General features: G+C 38.3%; 1 protein-coding gene across 11 annotated transcripts in view; it reads left to right on the forward strand.

The window, feature by feature from the left end:
- Positions 1-24,332, forward strand: part of fryb (furry homolog b (Drosophila)) — a 64,323-nt gene that overhangs the window by 35,426 nt on the left and 4,565 nt on the right. For 7 of the 11 annotated variants that reach the window (XM_051909424.1, XM_051909426.1, XM_051909419.1 and 4 more), the window contains 36 exons: positions 76-200; positions 1,018-1,075; positions 1,239-1,330; positions 1,517-1,689; positions 3,239-3,399; positions 3,999-4,109; positions 4,477-4,631; positions 4,721-4,820; positions 5,092-5,263; positions 5,496-5,752; positions 6,034-6,180; positions 6,266-6,434; positions 6,916-7,006; positions 7,188-7,270; positions 8,265-8,415; positions 9,574-9,677; positions 11,397-11,582; positions 12,482-12,683; positions 13,216-13,367; positions 13,478-13,665; positions 13,794-13,888; positions 14,416-15,029; positions 15,365-15,462; positions 15,966-16,142; positions 16,262-16,402; positions 16,504-16,686; positions 17,795-17,959; positions 18,134-18,208; positions 18,529-18,696; positions 20,065-20,262; positions 20,511-20,657; positions 20,833-20,993; positions 21,088-21,298; positions 21,804-21,953; positions 22,120-22,218; positions 22,578-22,661. In XM_051909424.1, the coding sequence (XP_051765384.1) occupies positions 76-200; positions 1,018-1,075; positions 1,239-1,330; positions 1,517-1,689; positions 3,239-3,399; positions 3,999-4,109; positions 4,477-4,631; positions 4,721-4,820; positions 5,092-5,263; positions 5,496-5,752; positions 6,034-6,180; positions 6,266-6,434; positions 6,916-7,006; positions 7,188-7,270; positions 8,265-8,415; positions 9,574-9,677; positions 11,397-11,582; positions 12,482-12,683; positions 13,216-13,367; positions 13,478-13,665; positions 13,794-13,888; positions 14,416-15,029; positions 15,365-15,462; positions 15,966-16,142; positions 16,262-16,402; positions 16,504-16,686; positions 17,795-17,959; positions 18,134-18,208; positions 18,529-18,696; positions 20,065-20,262; positions 20,511-20,657; positions 20,833-20,993; positions 21,088-21,298; positions 21,804-21,953; positions 22,120-22,218; positions 22,578-22,661 (5,643 nt within the window). The other 4 variants (XM_051909420.1, XM_051909425.1, XM_051909428.1 and 1 more) reach the window with 2 other exon arrangements.

The following is a 24,332-nucleotide window of genomic DNA, read 5'->3' on the forward strand; positions in this document are numbered from 1 at the left end:
CCATAGTAGGAAAGTGGTGATTTGGAAAATTAAAAAACTGTGATGTCATGAGTACATGTATGTGTTTCTGATCAGGTGATAGGCACACCATCAGTGGCATGGCTCCTGAAACAGCTGGTTCCCCTCATGAGATCGGAGAGTTTAGAGATCACAGAGTCTCTGGTCCTCGGCTTTGGGCGAACAAATTCCCTTGTGTTCAGGTATTGTTTTTAATAAACATGCCTCTTTTTCACTTAATGAGCTATTTAGCATAATTTTACTCCAAAAACAGCTGATTTTCAGAGTCATGGGTTTTTTCTAAACCAGGGCAGTTTTACAGCAGATGTATCAAAGCACTCTGGCAGCTACAGTGGTGTTTTGGCACAAGCAGTGAGGGAGCTGTAAAAAATGTGAGGTGTTTGAGAACAGCGAATGAAAAGAGCAGCAAGTAATGTGTGTCAAACAAAATAGCAGAGATGACTGTCATTCCATTCTGATGTGTGCCGTTACTTAGAAGTGGATAGATATCTACAGGTAATATAAGACTACTAGTGGTTCACCGAAGCTATTATTTTTAACTAAAACTATTAAAATCATTTTCTGTAATTGGAAAAAAGCTGAAATAAGATGTATATATTAGATTAAAAAAAAAACATAATTAAAAAAAATTGAAAACTCAAGTAAATAAGTTGAAGTTGATTTAAAATTAAAAACTAATACAAATCACAAAAGCATCTAACAAAATTACTAAAATTAAAATGAAATCTGAAAATATAAAAATAAAAGCTAATTCAAAACATTAAAAAAATACTATAATAGTATATAAAAATACTAAAATAACACTGGTTATTTAATGTGACTTAGAATGTTAACCCCTAGATATATGGATTTTAATTTTGACATTTTATGTCAGATATGAATTCATAGCAACATTATTACATTTATTTCAGGATAAAGCCTTTTTTACTCCAGGAATATTTATGTTGCTTTTATTCTGTGGGTTTCTTATGATTGTTCTGTACATGTGTGTTTGATTAGGGAGCTGGTGGAAGAACTCCATCCTCTAATGAAAGAAGCTCTGGAGAGGAGGCCTGAGGTGAGAGCTCTGTCCAAATGCAGCTGAATTTGGAAACCCCATAGATAACATGATGTGTACTGTTGGGTCCATAGTGCATTGGCAGTGCTTGTGCACAGTAGTATTTATATTTTTAGATTTAAAAGATCTCTCTCTGTGTCCTTCTCTATTTCTGTTTCTGTAGAATAAGAAGCGGAGAGAGCGGAGAGATCTGCTCCGGCTGCAGCTGCTGCGTATCTTTGAGCTTCTTGCTGACTCAGGGGTCATCAGTGACAGGTGAACTTGTCCACTGATCCCACTGACTGGTTTCGTGGACTTATGAAATCAAATCCTGGGTTTAACTTTTTAAACTGATCTTCTTTCACAACAAAGCGAGTCTTTGACCTCGGTTGAATTAAAGAGGAAAGAGAAAGTCTTGTAAAAATCCCTTGTGCACCTGTTTTACTCTGTTCTTCTCTGCAGTACTAATGGGGCGTTGGAGCGAGATTCCCTGGCTCTAGGAGCTCTTTTCCTGGAGTATGTTGATCTGACCCGGATGCTCTTAGAAGCAGAGAATGACAAAGAGCTGGATATTTTGAAAGACATGAGAGCTCATTTCAGTGGAATGGTGGCCAACCTCATCCAGTGTGTTCCAAGTAAGAATGTACATTAAAAATATAGAGCATATACTTTGAATATCCCAATTTTATTGTTTTAGTCAGAACAGTCTTCTCCATTAGAATCTTAAAGATCACTCCCAATGTATAATGAATACTCAGAATACTCCAAAGTATAGAATACCAAATGAGAGCAGGTGAGCTATTTTAGCTGATGTAATAGAGCCATTGATACACGGGTCTTGGTGTCTAAGGTTATCCAAACATACCGCCCTTTCAAAGGCTCAATAGGCTCTAACACTGGGTGAGTCACTTATTAAAGGCCCAGAAGCAGAGCTATGAATAGAACTGTGCTAGCTCTGATTAATACGTGCTGACTGACCAAGAAAACCCTCAGACCAGTAAAACACAACATCCCCTCTGACATAGAAGCAGCCTACGCAAGCCCACCAAAAACACTGCGTCACAGCCAGCTCTCAAATCAAAAGCTGGTTGTGATGCAGGGCTGTTCAGTATGTTCACATCCTGTAAAATATGTGATGAATATTAGCATTTTATAAAAATAAATATACAATATACAAATAAACAGTCTTTACCTGTTAAAAGGGGAGTTTATTTTTACCTTTACAAAGTAAATGGACAAATGTACACAGATGATACTTTAAAGAGCTATTTTTACTTGATCTGACCCTTAATATTTTTGTGTAATTTAATGTAGTTGATTCAATCAAATTTTTGTTATAAATTATAATAGTATTATACTTCAATATTAAACTGTATTAAAATAATTATAATTACTTTTAATTCAATATTTATTGTACACATAAACTACCATTATTTGATACCATATGAAGGAAATTCATTCAATTTTATTCAGCAAGGATGCATTAAATTGATCAAAAGTGAGAGTAAAGACATTTGTACTGGTACAAAAGATTTCTAAATGCTAAAAATAAATAAATAAATGCTGCTTTTTTGAACTTTCTATTAATCAAAGAAACCAAAATTGTCTGCAAACTGAAAAACAATTAGACCAAAGCAAGGGTCTGTCACAAAAATCACAAAAAAAGTGCAAAAAAGTGTCTTAAAAACAACTTTCTTCAGAAAGCGTGAGCTGAAACGTCTGCTCTTTGGTCTGTTTTTAAGACACTTTTCACTTTTTTGCAATTTTTTTCACCTTGCAGATGTACAAAATTAAGCAGCACAACTGTATTCAACATTGATAATCATAAGAAATGTTTCTTGACCACTAAATCAACATATTAGAATGATTTCTAAAAAATCATGTGACACTGAAGACTGGAGTAATGTCTGCTGAAAATTCATTCAGCCTTGTCATCACAGGAATATATTACATTTTAAAGTAAATTGACAGTTATTTTAAATTGTAATAATATTTCACAATATTACTGTTTTTACTGTATTTTTTAAATAAATGTAGATTTAGACCAAACACATTTTATGCGCTAAGTACATTTTGTTTTGAGACTGGATAGATTCATTATTGCATGAGAGCAAAAAAAAACAAACAAAACAAAACATCAAAGCATATTAGTTACTCAAGTCTCATTTGTGTTTTTCATTTTAGTCCACAACAGGCGGTTATTGTTCCCCCAGCAGAGCTTGAGGCATCACCTCTTCATTCTCTTCAGCCAGTGGGCCGGACCCTTCAGTGTCATGTTCACACCTCTGGACCGCTACAGTGACCGTAACCACCAGATCACACGCTACCAGTATTGCGCTTTGAAGGTAAACCTTGATAAAAAAAATCTGCTATTGACGTGTCTTAGAGGTTCACCACGAAGGCATTTTATCAAACAAGACTTTATTCCCTCATACTTGGCATATATAAATATCTCGTAATTTAAGAGAACAGATCACGTTTTGAATTGTTGAGAATTTGCCATCACAGTTCAGTGCCTTTCATCTCTTTGGCTCAAGTCAGTGGAAGGAAGAAATGATACAGTCATGTTAGCGCCACTAAATCAAGTGGAAACATTTGAAATCCAATCTGGAAAGTACCTGTATGCTATATACAGAAGTTCATGTATACAGAAAATTCCCCAAGCTCTCTGTTCCCTCTTTGTCCAAACAGGCATGAAGTTGGCAGGTACTAGATGCTGTGATCTTTTTTTTTTTTTTTAGAAGGTGTGAAAACCCCACTTTTAGACAGAAGAAGCTTGTGTATAAAGTTTAAGAGAACTGTGTAATTTTAGTCTCGTGATGACGATTCATGTTAAAATGGGTCGGAACTGTGGTTTGTCCACATGCTCCAAATCATTGAGTGCTGATATGAGATTTCCTTTGATGTAATGTTGTGTTTGTGTATGTACACGGCTTGTCCTCAGGCTATGTCAGCGGTATTGTGTTGTGGCCCTGTGTTCGATAACGTGGGCCTTTCTACAGACGGATACCTCTACAAGTGGCTGGACAATATCTTAGCCTGCCATGATCTCCGGGTATGCATGCACTCACTCTTTTTTTATTGCTAGAAAGGTGTCAGCTATAGTCCTTGTCTTAACCTGTTGATGCAGAACAGGCTTCCTGTTTAAATTTTATAGCTGCTTTTAATACCTGCATCAGGCGTAATGCCTATCATTAAAATTCCATAGGCCAATGCTGACATATTTTGTTTTATATGCTTTTCTGCTTTATTGACTTTATTGGTTCTGATTTGTCAACTATTCAAATAATGAGTAATCTTATTTGCTTAGGCCTGCAATTAAAGTTAAATTACTAGCAAGATGGAATAACTTTAATTCAGATTTGATTATGGGAAAAGCACACTTTAAACACTAATGTTTATATCACTGATCTGGACTTAAGGTGCACCGGCTTGGCTGTGAGGTTGTCATCTTGCTCCTGGAACTAAACCCAGATCAGGTGAATCTGTTTAACTGGGCTGTAGATCGTTGCTTCACTGGATCATACCAGCTCGCTTCAGGATGCTTCAAAGCTATTGCTACTGTGTGTGGTAGCAGGTAATTAGAACATTCATCATTGCTATGGTTACTCTTAATGAAATTTCAAATATTTTGTTGTCATATTTCACATCATAATTCTTTTTCAGGAATTATCCATGTGACATTGTGACCCTTTTGAATCTGGTGCTGTTTAAGTCATCTGACACGAGCAGAGAGATTTACGAGATATCCATGCAGCTCATGCAGGTACTTAACCTTTTTTATCTTTTTTGTGCTGGTTCATTCAAGCCAGTAGTTCAGATTATTACTCGCGTTTCCTGTATTTTCAGTGGCTGAAAGATGTATTTATTTATTTATTGCTGCATATTTTTATATATGTTAGAAAGTAATGTTTACACAAGTTTTCATTTAAAAATAAGTAAATTACCAGCCCCATGGAAGTTGTTAATTCATAATCACAATTTTTGTGGGAAACAGTGACATACAGTTATTCATTTCTATTTTCTTTGTTGCTCAGGTTCTGGAGTCCAAGTTGTCTGTTTACTCAAAGAGGATTGTGGGGCAGAAAACAGGAAATATCCTGTACGGCACACATGGTCCTTTACCGCCGCTATACAGCGTCTCTCTCTTCCAGCTCTCAAACCAGCTGGCCTGCATGTATCCTGAACTCACCCTGCCTCTCTTCTCAGGTAGGGTGTGCGTGTATGTGTGACACACTTTCTCATGCTTTTCAAGGAATACCTCTTAGCCACGTTTGGATGTGTCACAAAACTGTTGCCCCACTAAAAGCAAATAAACACCTACGTGCAAAAGAATGGGCCTGGTCAAGCATGCTCTGTTATTGTACTGCAGCTCAACTTTTGGCCTTGTGCTAAACCTGCCTGCTCATTTTTTTTCTCCGCAATCATTTCTCACATGCAGAGGTCAGCCAAAGGTTCCCTACCACTCACCCTAACGGCAGACAGATTATGCTGACCTACCTGCTGCCGTGGCTGAACAACATAGAGCTGGTGGACACAGGACTGCTTCCCCCCACCTCCAGCCCATGCACCCCGGAGGAAGAGGCCCGTGAGCAGGCCGACAACCTGGGAATCACCCACAGGCTTAAGGGCAACGGCTGGGGCTCTCTGCAGGCTACCTCACTGGTCCTAAACAATCTCATGTTCATGACAGCAAAGGTAAGAGACTCTGCAGCTATTGCGTAAATACCAGTTGTGGTGATGACTCGATCCATACGAAAGAAAAGTCACAAATTAGATTTCTTTAATATCTCAATTGTTTGTCCTAGACTGCAAGGAGTTGAGTTGGAAAAGAAAACTAAATTATGATTATTCATTATGCCAGAATTGTTGTCTAAAATAACTTTGGGAAAAAAATACAATGCTGTAAAAGTGTACCCTTTAAAGGTTCGACAATCAACTAAGATATTAAGATATTATTGTTGTTGGTTTTTCATCAGTATGGAGACGAAGTCCCAGGTCCTGAGATGGAGAACGCCTGGAATGCTCTTGTGGCCAATGACAAGTGGAGTAACAACTTGAGAATAACGCTGCAGTTCCTCATAAGCTTGTGCGGAGTCAGCAGTGACACCACACTGCTGCCATATGTAAGGAAAACACAAATACAGACACTCTTAACCCACATGGTCATTTATTAGATCTGTATAATGGACTAAATTTGACTGTTTTTAGATTAAGAAAGTGGTGATATATCTGTGTCGGAATAACACCATTCAGACCATGGAGGAGCTGCTCTTTGAGCTTCAACAGACAGACCCGGTAAACCCAGTGGTTCTACACTGTGACAACCCACCATTCTACCGCTTTGCTGCCAGCAACAAGACTTCCGTTGTGGCCTCAGGTGAGGCACATATGATCCCCAACTCGGAGATGCCTAGTTGATTTTACCATTACTACTGGTTATCCACAGGACACAGGACTCAACAATAGGGTTTATGTCTGCCAGTAGTACTGATTTTTACTTGGCCTGGTGACATTTTTAATTTAATTTTTAAATCTTTACATTTTTAAGAACAACTTTGAAACAGGTGTACAGGAAATGAAACTTTTATAATAATGGTCTATAATCTGTAAATTATTGGATGCACTATTTAAGTATTAAATAATTCATTCTATAAATTAACAAATACGTTTGTTTAAACATAAATGTAGTTCTAGCAGTGACTAGCAGTTGAGCAGTGACAGTTTTGTGGCTTTGTGCCATCTTTATTGCCGATCCCTGGGTTGTATCCAATGCTGTGAATCTCATAACCAAATGTATGGTTCTGACTTATTATTGGTAATTTTTTTATTTTATTTTATTTGTTTGTTTGTTTGGAAAGGCACAACGTCTAGCAGTAATACAGTAGTGGCCGGGCAAGAAAATTTCCAGGAGACAGATGAGGCAAAGATCGTCAGAGAGAACGAAGAGAGGTGCATCTTTCTTTATGCAACTGAGATTTTTAAAAAAAAAAAATTTAAGATTTAAAAAAAAAAAAAGTAGGTAGCTACTAGGTTGTTAAACAGCCAGTGACCACATGTTAAGTCAATATGCATTTTAGGATGCATGTGCATTCTATGTTCCCTAACGTGTTTTGTCCACACGTTTACTCAGGTTGAGTAATGCAGCCCGGGCTCATAACCGTCTGGAATCACGTTACAGCAACAGCTCGGGAGGTTCTTACGATGAGGAGAAGAGTAAGTTCTTCATCTGACCTGTATTATGGACATAGTTATGGATGACTTTTTGATTCACAAGCCCTCTGTGCACCTTCAGACTTTATAGGTTACTGTCAGTAATCCCCTAGATTATAAGAACAGAGCAACAGATGGTTCACAGCTGTCAATCCACTCACTGACACATATAACTGAGGATACATTTACACTCATTGTTTTACAGCTGTAGATTTCTAACAGCTGATATCTGTACATGTGACTTACCATTTGGTACATACTGTATATACCAATAATACATGCTCACTAGGGCAGTAAGCCTCCGTATTAAGGAATTCGGTACTGAAATTAAGGTCACATTGCATGCTTTTGTTTGTATGTACTTTCACGTATGTGCCATGTCAGCAAGTTGTGCATGCGTATTTGTGATATGGGTGTGGAAGCCGACAGCTTTTGTCCTCTCTGCATACCTGTCATGACAGCTGATGGACGGGTGGCAACATGTCAGCTCTAATGGAGATAAATGTTTAGCTGATTGGATGATGTGCTCTAAATCGACTCCTCACACCAGATGGTCATATGAAGTGACAGACTGAAATTTCTCTTTAATTTATTATTTAAAATCAATGTATTATTTATAATTTTTTTAATGATAGATTGTTGGTTTATTTATAATTATTACGATTCCTTAAAATGAATATAAAGATAAAATAATATTATATAATACTATATGATAGGATACATTTCCAGGATGGATTTTAGAAATGTTTCCTGATTGATTTTAATTATAGAAACTCAGATTCATTTTATTCAACTACATATTTAATGTTCACTGTGTGAAACTAAACACATTAAAAACTAATGTTTCTGATTGGTCAATCACAGCATTCTGTGGTCAAATGTTGTATAGTGGTGCTAAACTGTTTTAGATTTGTTTACCTGTTCAAGTTAGGGTCCTGAACACTATTTTACGATGATCTCTAGATGATTTTTTGATGCCAATTGTTTGTGTTGACAGATGACCCTCTGCCTCCATATGCCGCCTGGCTGATCAGTGTATTAGAGAGTAACAGACCTCAGCCTCTTCCCATGCCCGTAAACGGAGGCTGTTGGGCTCCACTCGTGGACTACCTGCCCGAGACCATCACCCCACGGGGACCCCTTCACAGGTACTGCCCAAGCTTTTAATCTACTCTCGGCTTCCTTTGCATTTTCATGAAGTCAGACTTATTCGGACAGAAGATTTATGAAAGGTCTTAAATGTTCAAGGTCATTTTGTCCCTTTTGTGTTTCAACTTTTACAACCCTCCCACAAAACCGCTTCACATATACATTACTTGGAAAACATTTACACAGACATACATGGATTCACGCAATAAAGTCATCCTTACAGAGTAGCTTTTGTTCATGTCCAGTGGATGAATTTTATTTACCCAATCCCATAAAATTCACTTGTGTTAGTTTGCTCTAGCATTTTACAGCAGTTACCCTCAGCTCTGTTTTGTTTACAAGAAAGGAACTGTTGTTCCATTACCATGACAACAGTGATTCTTACCAGCATCCTTATGACGTTCAGTGATTTTTCAGGAGAGAGGAATGGACGAGCAGGCATGCATTAGAGGGTGGTATATCAACGTGTCTGAGATTTTTATAAACCACCTGTCAAGTTAATCAGATCTGTGTAGACTCATGCTGACATCTGAACAGGAAGATATACATCAAAACTCATGAGTTATTGAAAATATGAGCAGAATTGCATAACAGGAATATCTGCTAAAAAAAAGAGAACTCCCCTCTCTGTATTCTGTCTGGTTATGCGCAAGCCAAATGAAGAGCCCATCTGTCTATACCAGTCTATAATTTCATGGATCTTAAATTTAATTAGGTGATTCATAGTCACAGCTCTCCCTGACCCCGTACACCTTCATTTTAGGCCCTTTTTACCATCTTTATAGATGCAATAGCGAAGAGAGGACAGGAAATAGTGGACAATATTTGTTTACAAAGATTGTGAAATGTAAAAGTAATTTGAAGGCTGCAGTTATTGAATATGTACATCTCTCAGCAGATATAAAGGCCGATTCACACTGCATCGACAGATGGCAACAGATTCTTGATCAAGTTTTGTCAGATGAGTGTGTTACCCCTGTCGGCATCTGTCAGCTCTCTTTTTTGCTGATTAAACATGTTGAATCGTGTTTTTCAGTCTTGGAATCTGAGATGCGACATACTGTAATCTGGTGACTGTCGTTCTCTGTGTGTTGGTGCAGTGTGATTTGGTCTTAACACTGTTCTTGCTGTGTTCTTGTGTGTGTGTGTGCTGACAGGTGCAATATAGCTGTGATCTTCATGACGGAGATGGTGGTGGACCACAGCGTGAGAGAAGACTGGGCCCTACACTTGCCGCTGCTTCTTCATGCTCTCTTCCTAGGTAAGCACTCTTTGTATCTCTTTGTCTCTCTTTTTTTGAACGTTATTAAAATGTGGGGGAACACCTTATCTAGTGTTTACTTTTTTTAGCTAAAAATAAATTAGGAGTGTGAGTTTGTGTCTGGGTCTCTCGCTGTGAGAACGCACATCTTTTGTCTGGTCTATATAGTGCCCGCATTCTCCACCATAATTCACCCCAGCAGTCTGTCTGGGTAACACAGCACAACAATGTCAGAAATGTGAAAAATGTCTGTGATGGAAAATGAGGAGGAGAAGGAAAGAAAGAGACGGCTGGCGAAATGCCATCTACTCATGGCTTATCTCTCTTAGACTCTTGATGTCATCAGCACCTCCTGCCAACAAGTTTTTCTCTTTATGTCTTTTGACTAGAAGCATGCCTGTGATATTTTGTTTTTCATCCATATAGAGCACAACAGTGACTGTTCACTTTCTCCATGGCCTGTGTATACAGATATATCAGGGCTGGGTAAAAAATATAGATTTCTCGCTTTTAATCGATTCTCATTTTTACGAATCGATATTGATTCTTAAATCCCAAGAATCGATTAGTCTCTCCTGTTTTCAGTCGATGAATGAACGGAACATTGTAGCGCGCCTCCCATCCAATAAATCACAATAGTCTTTGTGCTTTGTTACTTTTGATATGAAACAAAGTCTCAGATGTCAAATTATGTCCATTTTATTACAAAATTCAAAAAACAAATACAGTTTTGGCGCTGTTTAATGTGGCGTGACAGATCACTGTAGCGCCTCAGTTCAAGAGAAGCGGCAGCGAGAGGCGCACATGAACTGATCATCTCCTCCGCTTTAATACCAGTTACAGTGCGAAATAAACATCTGAAGATATGTTAAAAGATAAAGTACTCATGGAAATCTGTATCATGTGTCATGTAATCACTTAATCAGTTTTTCAACCGCGGAAAGACGTCAATAAAACAGCTTGTAAACAATATGTTACGTAACGTCACATTTATCTCAGAAAAACCATAAACTCGTTAGTCAGCTAGAAAAATGAGAAAGGAACATTTTGCTAAATATATTCACCATATTACATAGGCCTATTCATTATATTTTTTTATGTTCTTCAATATTCATTGCATGTTTGAATAAATACATTGTTTATGACAGCCACCATTTAAATGTTTATATTTCAAAAACAAAGTAGGAATAGGGTAGAATGGAGTAGAAATGATTATGTAGTTGTAAAGTTAGTATTATAACTTAATTATTATAAAAACTTCCTTGAGTGTAATTTGTTTGTATACAAATCAGTTAATTTTAACCTTCAATATTACAGTAATGCAGTACCAACTGACTCTATGTATACTTTATACTTTACAGCATTAGTTGAGAGATTTTTTTTCCTTGAGAAAATTTGCCATCATTACAATCACAAATTACAGAAAAATATATCTTCTGTGCTCATGGTAGGTCTGAAACATTTTTAAAAACTTCCTGCATACTTAGACTATATTACAAGTATGCTTTATTGCACAGAGCCCTGTTTTGTGTTCTTTGCTTCTCCTTGGAATCATGTTGTGTTATCTACATTATGCAACCATACAACAGTGGAAACACCCTTTGAAAGTAATTTAGTTCATGTTCAGAATGTGTTTCATTCCTGTCCGCTTCACTGGCTTCTGTTCTATTCAGCTCAAATCAGTTCAGTTCATTTACCTTTGCATCTCTGTCCTCTCAGGTTTGGATCATTACAGGCCGGAGGTGTTTGAGCACAGCAAGAGGTTACTCCTGCATCTCCTCATCGCCCTCTCCTGCAACAACAATTTCCAGGTCATCGCCTCTGTCCTGTTACTAACCAGAGAGATCGGTGACAACAAGACCCTCACTGTTAAATCCAGCTACCAGCCTGAATACCCCTACTCAGGTACAATCAGTTCTCAACCCAGAATCCCACGCTTTAAATACAGTATGACACAAAAAGACTCCACCAACAGAAATAAACTTTCACAGACAGTTTCTTCATACCATGGCACAAAACCAATTCCAATTTCTTGCTAGAAGTTTTGCTTCGGTTCCCATAAGGAAAAAAAAAATCAGTTTCAGAAAAGATAACTGTGCTCAAATCAAAGTATGCAGGAGAGAGACAAAGTGGACACTCAAATCAAACATGATCTATGCAGAACAACCTGTGAAATATTCCTGGGTACAGCCATTGTTTCTTTACCCACTATTCGTTGGTTTAAACACAGCAACTGTTCAAAAACATTCCATTCCTGCCAACTTGCACAGCATGATCAATGCACAAAAACCTTACCTAAAACTCAACTGACCTTATTTTGCCACATCACCTGCAGCACAGAGCAGTGAGTGTGAACCACTGAGTATAGGATTCACCTACATTTCCTACACAGCTTGAATTTACAATGAGTAAGTAGGTAACTATTATCAAACAAAACCCCAAGGGTTAGGATTTAACTTTCTTTGGCATAGAATTCAAAGTATTTTTGGCAGCTGTTTGTCTTTCTTACCATGGAAGAGACTGAGATTGAGGTAATTAGGCCAGACACTATGCCAAGTCCCAGTTTGCATTATGACTGAGGTTTTTATAGCATTTAATCTTTCATCCTGCATGTCACCCCCCCCTCTTGGGATACACCTGGCATTTTTTAGATAAGTGTGGTTGATATGCTGATCTTACAAACCAGGCCACAGGCACAATAATAGGAAATGGGAAAACAAAAACATTTTAAGCACATACAGTTTTGCAGCACGATTTATAACCTGCTTGCATTACATCACTAAACCACACTCATGTCTGAACAGGGGGGTTCGACTTCCTGCGAGAGTGGCAAGCGTCACCAGTGGCGGATTCTGGTCTAAGCTCGTCCTCCACCTCCTCCAGTGTGAGCCTTGGAGGAAGCATTGGAAACCTGCCACAAATTACAGCTGACCTGGAGGAGCTGGACGAGTCGTCCACAGAATCAGATGAGAAAACCAACAAGCTCATTGAGTTCCTCACCACCAGGTATGTGGCAATTTATAGCAGTTGTTTCAATATACGTGGATGAAAATAGATTAAAACGCAAATCAGTCTTTTTCCCATAAAAAAAAAGAAAAAAAATACACACAAGCCTGATATAAATGAGGAGTTAGACACTGATCTAGAATGCATATAAATATGTTTATCAGGATGACAAGTCAAAAATGGATGGTGCATCAACTATTTTATTATATTACAAGCTCACACATCCCCTAGTGGCCAAAGAACAAAATGTTTTTTTTGTTTTTTTTTAATTATTCTTATTATTTTAATTATTCTTATTATTTTAAATTATTCTAATTACTTAAATTAGTTTACTAAAAATAATTTTACATTTATTTGAATTATTTTACATTTTAAATTCACACACATGCAATTTGATAAATATGTCATTCACATGTTGTTTGCATTTTTTCTTCAGCAAAACTTTTTGGCATTTTCCAGCGTCAGTAAATCAGGCAGTTAGAGGGTAGTAGTTCATGTATTTGTGATTTTGGTGGTGGTTGTGGTGGTACAGTGCATGGAGTACTGTCCTGTCCTTACTCAGGGCTTTCGGACCGCTTTGGTGCCACGAAGACATCACGCCGAAGAACCCCAACTCTAAGAGCGTAGAGCATCTCACCAACTTCCTGCGGCATGTGGTCTCTGTGTTCAAGGAGTCCAAATCAGGTAATTACCAAACATTTTAGTGCATTTATGTTTCATGTTGACAGAATGAAATATCTTATACATTACAGTGCCACAGTGTTTGGTTGATAAGTGTTTCTGTCATGTGTCAGATTTCCATCTAGAGCATCAGCTGAGCGACGTTGCTTTGCAGACGGCCCTCTGCAGCTCCTCTCGCCATTATGCTGGACGCTCGTTCCAGATCTTCCGAGCCCTGAGACAGCCCCTTTCTGCCCACGCTGTGTCCGACCTGCTCTCACGCCTCGTGGAGGTTGTGGGGGAGCACGGGGATGAAGTTCAGGTGTGTATCCATCAACCAGACTGTTAAATAACATCTATGCAATAAATGCATTTGGTGGTCACATATTTCTGTATGCTCTTATTTTTCAATCTTATTGCTATAGTTTTTAATGTTTTTTTGCTTTCCAGGGTTACGTCATGGAGATTTTACTTACTCTGGAATCTGTTGTGGATAATTTAGCTGAATGTCTGAACAACAGTGAACTTATGGCAGCTTTGACAAGGTTAGAATTTCATGGTGTACTTTATGCTTTCCTACTATTTCAACCTAAAAATATTTTATAACTACATTACCATTGAAAAGTTTATAATTAGTAAGGTTTTTTAAAAAAAAAGAAAAAAAAAAAGAAAAGAAATTAAGACAGTTATTCAGCAAAGATGCATTAAATGCAATAAATTGAACATAATACTTTTACATAGTTACAGAAATGCTAATTTTTCAAAATGTTTTAAATAAATGCTGTTCTTTTGAACTTTCTATTAATCAAAGAATTCTGAAAAAATGTCACAGTTTCCACAAAAAAGCAGAACAGCTATTTTAAATTGTAATAATATTTCACAATATTACTGTTTTACTCTATTTTTGATCAATTAAATGCATCTTTGGTGGCTGAGATTTCTTTCAAAAACATTTGAAAAATCCTACTGACACCAAACTTTTGAATGGTAGTATACATAATATATCCAGAGAAAAAAAATATTAACAAATTAACCATCTGTTTTTCTTTATCTATGTCTCTTCCATATACAGAGATTCATCGCCAGACTTCCTGGTGAGCGGGAAACTTAACCCAAACCGTAAGAGCACAGGGCAGCTGAACCTGCACCAAGAGGGTGGGACTAATGAGCGGAACAGGCACCAGCGCAGTTACTCTGTCCCTAAAAAGTTTGGCGAAAGCGGGGAAAACTCGTCCTCCAACCCTCCTCGCAGTGCCACATTAGACCGCATCCAAGCCTGTACCCAACAGGGTCTCGCTCGATCGGCCCGCAGCACGTCCTCCAACTCCACCCGCGCTGACACAAGTGTTATCACCGACCCGTCCCACTCCAGTCACCCAGCCAACCTGCTCGCCACCATCTTTTGGGTGGCAGTGTCGCTCATGGAGTCGGACTTTGAATTCGAGTATCAGATGTCATTGAGGCTGGTTCACAAACTGCTGGCGCGGGTTCCGTTGGATCTACAGGAGAACAGGGAGAGACTAGAGAAACTCCAGGCTCAGCTGAGGTGGAGTGGCTTTTCCGGGTTGCAGCAGCTGCTCCTAAAGGGATTCACTTCCCCAGCTACAAATGATCTTACGCTTCAGTTGTTCTGTCAGCTTACACCTGTTTCACGAGTGCCAGTGGTGGACACATCACAGGCTATAGGTGGGTAGAGTGGATATTTGTAGTGGCAGATTCTTAAAACTTTATATACTGTAGGTCTAAAGTTGCTAAATGACTTTATGATTGACTCCTGATTCGATCGGTTTGTAGACTTTGTCAGTGTACAAACAGTTAGTGTTTAAACTAGGCTAGTTTGAGCAAAAAAAAGTGTCTTGTCCCAAGCTTAATTTTGTATTAAAATCTTGTGAAAGACAATTTTGAGTGAAGGCTGCTCAAACTGATATGCTTCTAGATCTTTTTTCTTTTAAATGTCTGTGAAATTTAGCAAGTTTTCTGATCTTTAACATAATTGCATGTTTTATTTTCTGTCTACTCAGGTTTTCCTTTGAATGTGCTTTGTCTGCTGCCTCACTTGGTGCAACACTTCGGTAGCCCTACACAGTTTTGTAAAGAAAGTGCTGAGAGGATCGCACAGGTCTGCCCTGCCTTCTTTTCTTTACACATTCCTATTATAAAACACACCCTGCACTTCATTGACATTTACACCTAAATGTTAAGACAAACTTGATCCATTCTCAACACTTAATCCTGCATTATATTCCACTTCAGTGTGTTTGTTTTGTTGTAACAGGAAAACTATCACGTATTTACTATAAAATCTCAGCTAGTGTGCGTATTTCTAGTGTCTTATTTTGATCAACAAAGTGTCAGTCAGTAGTAGAATACATTCTGTGTGTATGTGATAAACAATTGGCCACAAAAAACAAAATATTAATAATATTACATCATACAAGTATAAAAATAATATGAGCTCCCAAATGTTTAAATACATAAAAAATGAAGTAAAACAAAAAGATTATAAAAATAAGGAAATATATGAGCTAATGTCAGTAGTTGTCTGTGTATACTAATAATATTTATTTTTTTAAACACAATAACACCTGTATTTGACTGTTTATGGTGTGGTGTGTATTCTAGGTGTGTCTAGAGGAGAAAGACAAGAACACTAAACTATCTCACCTGGCTCATGTAATGACCCTATATAAGACTCGTTCCTACACCAGAGACCCCTTCTCGTGGGTTAATGTGGTCTGTCGCTACCTGCACGAGGCTTTCTCTGACATCACGCTTAGTCTGGTGACATACATGGCTGAGGTGAGCTGTCCTGACAGGCTTAAATATCCTCAAGTATAAGTTACGAAATGGCATATATGGTTCTGCTTATACTGTATGTGAAGAACACCATTTTAAAACCAGCTGACCTCTCTTCATAGTTGCTAGATAAAGGATTACCCAGCATGCAACAGCCCCTGCTGCAGATCATCTACAGTCTGCTTAGCCACATGGATTTGGCAGGAATTCAGGTCAAACCTTTCAATGTAGAGGTGTTAAAGACCATTGAGAAATTTGTACAGGTGAGATCCTTTCTGCTGAACCACTTGAATTAGGATTAATCTGGTAATTTGTAAGAATTTCGATCTGATTTGTCGTACTAATATGTGTGTGTCCTCTATAGACGGTTCACTGGAAAGAAGCTCTGAACATTTTGAAGCTGGTCGTTTCACGCTCAGCCAGCCTATCCCTGCCGTCCTACGCCCATGGCGATCTAGCCCACCTGGAGGTTAGCCGTATGATGTGGGATGGCTCATCTAAAGCCTTGCCAGGAAAGACACTGGAATTCCATTTTGACATATCCGAGGTACTTTACATAGTGTGCACAATATATTTTGTTGTTCAATTGTTGAAATGCATGGGTTTTTTGGTTTGCTGCAGGCACAAAAAGCATTATGCTTTAGAAAATATCAGTTTTCAGTGCAATTACACGCAACAGGTTCTCTGACTCATTCACCTCTTGAGGTGTGGCCATGTTGTTGTTTTTGAGCATACGTTTGTTATCAGATCCAATGAAGGCGCAGCCCCTTTTCCTTTTGTTTTTGGTACATTTTAGGCTAAAGGGAAGTCACTCGAGTTCTCAGTTCGCTTTCAGATGGAGATATGGGGATAATAGTCAACGGAAGTTCGGAGAGATGTGTTTTGACTGCATTTGTGATTTATCACCTCTCAGAATAAAGTGTGGGTGGATGTGATTAAGACCCCACCTCTCTGAGTGTTTCTTCTGCAACCTAATGAACAGGAAGTGATCTTTTAGGACAACTTCAGGGAAAGTGACTGGTTTTTATGTGAATTTTGACACTGAATAGGTCAAATAACATAAAACTTAAACAATCTTGGGTTGTCCAAAAATAATGTTCAATTTCAGAGTCTGTTTCTGCTTGACATTAATATGACATCTAATCTGAAACAAGGAAGTCTGTAATACCTGTAGAAAGCTATCTGTCTGCATTCCCATTCATCTCAAATGGAGTTGTTTAGCTGGCGCAGGAACCACCAGAAGTGCTGTTTCTCCAATTATAACAAAGACCTCCTTAGAGCCAACTTTGTGTATGATTGCCCTCTTGTGGCTTCATGCGCAACTACAGGAAACCCTCTGAGTTCCTAGAATTGAGTCTTTACCTCTTGTCCACCCTGATGGAAGCAGTGATATCCTGTCCAGATGGAGTGGGTGCACACTGATAAGGAGTCCAGCAATTAGGCTGTTTTTCCACATGTGCTTCTTTATCTACAGGAAGGCTGTGAGTCATGGGTAGTGTAAGTCTGTGAGTGTCTCCAAACTGCTCAAGACCTGTTGTCGTGCTGGTGTGCTTATGTTTGTGTCGGAGTTATGTGTCCATGTTCAGCCTTTATTGTAATATATGTTTGTTTTTTAATAAGTGAAATATGTATTTTATGCATGTGTTTGTGTCCAGACACCGGTCATTGGCCGCAGATATGATGACCTGCAGGGATCTGGAGGGAGAGATGGGAAAGCTCGTGTGATAGCAGTGACCCGTAGCACGTCCTCTACCTCTTCAGGGTCCAACTCAAATACCGTCCTGGTGCCAGTCAGCTGGAAACGGCCACAATCATCACAGGTGACAAACATTTTATGCTGTTTATATTAGTCATGGTATGAAGGAGGGAAATTTGTATTTCTTTAAGCTGTTCTTGTCTTTTAATGTTTACTGTGGTGCTATGAAAATCTTGATGATCTTAATGGTTCTATCAGAGTCGGCTTTTTCAGCTGGTAATTTCCTTTTGTTTCCCAGAAGCGAACGAGAGAGAAGCTGGTGAATGTTCTGTCACTTTGTGGACAGGAAGTTGGCCTCACCAAGAACCCGTCTGTAAGTCCTCACTGTCATTCCTGAGAAGACACTCTATGTAGACAACCATACATTTTTATTATTATGATGATTAAGCTTTATATGACACTTATCACTTTAGTCTTATAGAATGATAGATTATAGATAGATTAATAATAGATTAAATCTGTGATTATTTCATATTAATTAAAGTCGTAATTATCATGCATATAATGCTATAACAAATGAAGTAATAAGCCTGTAAGGCTTACAAGGCATCTTAGTAATGGGACCTTTGCATGATGCTTTAATTGCATACTCAGACTCCACGCTGACTCCACTGTCATGTTTATTTGTTTTAGGTGATCTTCTCATCTTGTGGTGATCTGGACCTCATGGAGCATCAGCCCAGTCAGGTGTCCTCTGAGGATGGGACCCGGGAGGACACCCTGGATGATACCACATCAGAGCAGCAGTTTAGAGTCTTCAGAGACTTTGACTTCCTGGACGTAGAGCTGGAAGATGGAGAGGTCAGTTGAACACTTTTCATTTAAAAATATATACACTACCATTGAAAAGTTTCAGGATCTGAAAGATTTTAAAAAATAATAATAATACATGAGCACTTTTATTTGCATTAAATTGATCAAAAGTGTCAGTAAAGACATTTATAACGTTAAAAAAGTTTTTCTATTTCAAATATATGCTGTTCTTTTGAACTGTGTATTTGACCTGTGTATTCAAAAAAATTTAACTGTGATATTAATAATAAAATGTTATTTCAGCACAAAATCAACATATTAGAATGATTTCTGAAGGATCATGTGTCACTGAAGACTGGAGTAATGGCTGCTGAAAATTCAGCTTTGCCATCACAGGAATAAATTACATTTTAAAATATATTAAAATGGAAAATAGTTATTTTAAATTAATATTACTGTTTTACTGTATTTTTGATCAAATAAATGCAGCCTTGGTGAGCATAAGAGACTTATGTCAAAAACATTTTAAAACTTTTGAACAGGTGTAGTGTGTATATATTTTAGTTATATAGAACTCAAAAGGCGTTGATTTCAAAGTTACAATTACCCTCCCTACTAACAAAAACCCAGTTCCTTTTAACTTTCTTTCCTTTTCCTTCAGTTATTTCTTGCATGTTCTCTCTGGATAATGAAATAACACTTTTGCTCTGATAAGAGACTGCCTGACTAATGTGCCCATTGCTTTTCCTCTGGACTTTCTCACCGTGTAGCTAACACTCTCTCTCTTTCTCTCCTGTGCTGCCAATAGGAGCTGCAGGTAAGAACAGCTGTGTTAGCATGTGACATAGAGAATGGCAGAGATCTTGTTTCCATACCTGCTCAGAGTCACTTTGAAAATGATGTGTGTCAGTCATGTAGACTCTCATCTGTCATAGGCTGCTGTGATTAGATGTTTTTTTTTATGTGTTCAATTCATGAATGTCATATTACATACAATTGAAATGCATGTTAGCAGCATCTCATTCCAATCATTCCTCACTACTTGCTTTTGCTTAGTTAGAAAACTATTAAAATTCAGATAATTTCAAATTCTTATTGGAGAAACCTGCTGGTCTAAGATCCTTAAAATCAGCTTTCCTTTGTGTTTTGTTTTGCTTTGTTTCACCTAGACTACAAAGGAGGTTACTAGTGGTTTTTTTTTTTTTTCATTTGCAAAGTCAGAAACTTAAAACATTTTCAAATATTGTTCTATTGTATTTTTGTATGTTTGCATGTGTTCTTCATTTTTGCATGATTAATTAGAAGTGTGTTATGTCTACTTCCTGGGGCCTAAGAGGGCCAGAGTGGTGCATTCCCAACATCAGCTCATGCTAGAAAAATAGCTGTTAAATCAGTGCTGGGTGTTTGTTTTAATAGGGTGAGAGTATGGATAACTTTAACTGGGGAGTGCGCCGACGCTCTCTGGACAGCACAGACCTGACTGAGCTCCTGGAGGAGAGCCAGCACTCCGACATCACCCCCTGCATCGGCCTACACGACCCCCAGCAAGACTCTGATGACTCCTCAGAGGAAGAGTCCAATTCCACCAGCCAAAGCCTATCCCACTCTCAACTAGTATGTGCTACAGTATCTATCTATCTATCTATCTATCTATCTATCTATCTGTCTGTCTGTCTGTCTGTCTTTATCTATCTACTGTATCTGTCTATCTATCTATCATTCTATCCAACATTATATTATTCTATCTGTCGTTCTACCTATTGTTCTATTTATCTGTCGTTCTGTTTGTTTGTTTGTTTGGTTGGTTGGTTTTGTTTTAGCTTAATGGTAGTTTTCTAAAGCTGGGAATTTTCTGATTTCAGACCATGAACCTCTCCCCCTCAGAGGACACCAATCATACAGACTCTCTGTCCACTTCCTATGACACCACATCAGCTGACCCAAATTCCCTTAATGCTGCAACACCCTGCTTGGGAACATCGCTACCAGATGACCACATCATGCCACCTGTATGTTTCAAATTTATCCCATCAAAACTTCTTCAAAGAGTCCAAATAGCACCAAACCTTGAAGCTAAATGAAATCTGCTTCAACATGCAGTTTAAAACTATTGCTGGCATGTTTGTGAGACTTAATTACTAATCAATAATGAAGATCAATAATGATCTTCTCCCATCTTCACAGGTTTTACCAGAAGACGAGGAGTCAAATGTCCAAGAGGACGACCTGCCATTCAATGTGAATGAGCTGCCAATGAGGTTTGACTGCGGCTCTAGCACTAATCTGGACCTTCCTGCAGAACAAAACCGAGCTGGAATAAACCAGAACCCAAACTCCCTGCCCAGGTTAATACTGATTACAGTGCAGTTTTATAGCATTAGACAACTGCTAACCGGCATGGTTATTTAAGGGTAACATCCTTTCTTCTGGATTCCTTAGCTACCATTTTGGGGAGGACCGAGATGATCTGGATGAGCTGGGCTTTCCTCCTCCACCCTCCCCATTTTTCTCTGCCATCTTGGCAGCATTTCAGCCCACGGTGTGTGACGATGCTGAAGAAGCCTGGCGGAGTCACATTAACCAGCTGATGTGTGATACAGATGGGTCTTGCGCCGTCTACACCTTCCACATTTTCTCTGCAATGTTTCAGGTAACGTCACAATATAGTGTCTCAGTTCACATTATATTCACACTGGTATTATAGGAAGCCAAACTATTAGGATATAATAATAATTATAATTATAATAATAATAATAATAATACCATTATATTATCATTATCATCATACCAAAAAAGTAATATATTACTTTTGTATTACAACTGCACTGTAAAATACATTTAAATTTAAATTATTTCTTGTAATATGTATATTCTTTTACTTTACAGTAGTAAAATTACAATACTTTTATCTTAATTTTTCACTTGCAAGAGTTAAACCCTCAAGCTTTTATTTTGGTGGAAAACACATTCTTACAGACCTTTTATGTTATTATAAGAAGTAGAAAATATTTACAGTTCATTATGAATCTGTGACAGGAGAGATTAGATTGTGACAGGCCACCAGAGTCTAGGTAATTAACTGGAAACACTGGTTAATTAGAAGTCCAGAAGTATTTATAACAATTAACATTGTTAAAATGCATTTCCCTCTACAGAACATCCAAAATAAGTTCTGCTCCCTGACCAATGATGCTGCTAGTTACCTTGGAGACAGCCTGAGGGGAATTGGGTCAAAATTTGTGCGGTCATCGGAGATGTTGGCCTTATGCTCAGACTGTCCCACACTGTATGTGGACGCAGAAACGGTCAGTGAATATTCCAAGTTGAGTGCATAAATGTTCCTCCCCAGCTGTGCTTCAGGGACTTCTCCTAACAAATTATTTTGAATAATTTTGTATATAAACCTTTAAATTAGAAGTCAGAAAGTATGTTTATACCATGTTGTCCTTTATACCTTCTGTCCTCTTGTAGATTGTTTCATATGGTCTTCTAGAAAAGATGAAGTTCAGTGTTCTTGAGCTTCAGGAGTATCTGGACACATATAACACCCGGGAGGAAGCCGCTGTCTCAGTAAGTCATTATAACCCACCAAGCTACTCATACAGAAGCACTGAAAGCAGCTATATAGAGTTGCTAAAATCGTTTGTGCTGCAGATGTGAATGAGACTTATTGAGTAGAGGTTTCCCAATACTTACAATTTTCACATGATGCATTATGTACCAGGGGAAAAAAAATCCCATCAATTTACATTTAAAGAGGTATCTAAAGACCTTAGAAACAGCTTAGTGATATACTTAAAATCATGAAGAACTGCTTGGCACCACAGCATCATGGTGACGGGTTTTGTACAAATCTACTTGCATTTTAATTGTGAGTCAGCTGTTTTGAATTTAGTCAAGAACATCCGCTTCCTCTCCTCTTTCAAAAGTGGTTGCAGAACTGTAAGGCCACATTTCCGAGGTATCCTGATGATGGTGTGATCACCTGTCAGCCTGGAGACTCTGAGGAGAAGGTAAAAACAGCCGTCTGTGCTCTTTAAAATGAGATCTTCTATCATGCCACTGTTTACACGAAACCAACTTTCATAATATGTACACAATCATTTCTGCTAGACCTGTACATGTTATGTTGTTCAGTGGGTCTTGTGACCATATACGCTATTGTTCAAGATTTTGGGGGTGGTATTATTTTTGAATGTGTTTGAAATAAGTCTCTTGTGATCACCAAGGCTCCATATAGTAAAAACAGTAATATTGTGAAATATTACAATTCAAAAGAACTGTTTTCTATTTTAATATATTTTAAAATGTAATTTATTCTTCAAGTCAAGTCAAGTCACCTTTATTTATATAGCGCTTTTTACAATGTAGATTGTGTCAAAGCAGCTTTACATTGATAACTGGTACATTGTTTGACTGCACAGCAGCTCTTAAAGAATAGTGTCAATGCAGGCAGATCAAAAGCACTGTTGAATATCAAAATGTCAAGTCAAGTGTCCCCAACTAAGCAAGCCAGAGGCGACAGCGGCAAGGAACCCAAACTCCATCAGGTGACATCAGGTGGCAGACAAGTGGCAAATTGGTGTTAAAATGGAGAAAAAAACCTTGGGAGAAACCAGGCTTAGTCGGGGTGCCAGTTCTCCTCTGGCCAACAGTGCTTTGTTACAATTCAGGTTGCTATCATAAGTCCAATAGGATCGCAACATTAAAAGTATTTATTTCAGTTCCATCCAATTGAGGATCGTATTCATCACGCCGGTATGGACGGTTGTTGAGGAACTGTGTCGTGGCTGTCGTGTCGATGAGGCCTTCACAGGGGATGATCTAGTTGACTCAATCTCTGCTGATACTTCAGGGCTGCGTTGTGGTCGTGTCAAGGTGCAGGTCCTTGGTCTCACCTGGATACGGCCCGGATCCGGTTGACTACGGTGAACCTCGGGATAAACAGAAAGACTAATATTAGCGTAGATGCCATTCTTCTTCTGATGTAACGAGTACATCAGGTGTTATAGGAAGTGTTCCCGGTTCCGGCTGACCTAATTTATGCAGCCTAATAATCCTTTAACGGATTTGGAAATATAAATTGGTAATATGTTATGTGTATGCCAGGTTAAAGAGATGCGTTTTTAGTCTAGATTTAAACTGACAGAGTGTGTCTGCTTCCCGAACAATGCTAGGAAGATTGTTCCAGAGTTTAGGTGCCAAATAGGAGAAGGATCTACCACCTGCAGTTGATTTTGATATTCTAGGTATTATCAGCTGGCCTGAATTCTGAGATCGCAATAGACGTGAAGGACTATAATGAATTAGGAGCTCGCTCAGGTACTGGGGAGCTAAACCATTTAGTGCTTTGTAAGTAATTAGCAAGATTTTAAAATCTATACGATGTTTAACAGGAAGCCAATGCAGTGTTGACAGAACTGGGCTAATATGGTCATACTTCCTGGTTCTAGTAAGAACTCTAGCTGCTGCATTTTGTACGAGCTGTAGTTTATTTATCAGGCGAGCAGAACAACCACCCAGTAGAGCGTTACAGTAATCTAGCCTTGAGGTCATGAACGCATGAACTAACTGTTCTGCATTTTTCATTGAGAGCATATGTCGTAGTTTAGATATATTTTTAAGATGGAAGAATGCGGTTTTACAGATGCTAGTAACATGGCCTTCAAATGAAAGATTGGTAT

The sequence above is a fragment of the Ctenopharyngodon idella genome, chromosome 10, assembly GCF_019924925.1.
Source record: "Ctenopharyngodon idella isolate HZGC_01 chromosome 10, HZGC01, whole genome shotgun sequence".
In the NCBI taxonomy this organism is placed as follows: Eukaryota; Metazoa; Chordata; class Actinopteri; order Cypriniformes; family Xenocyprididae; genus Ctenopharyngodon; species Ctenopharyngodon idella.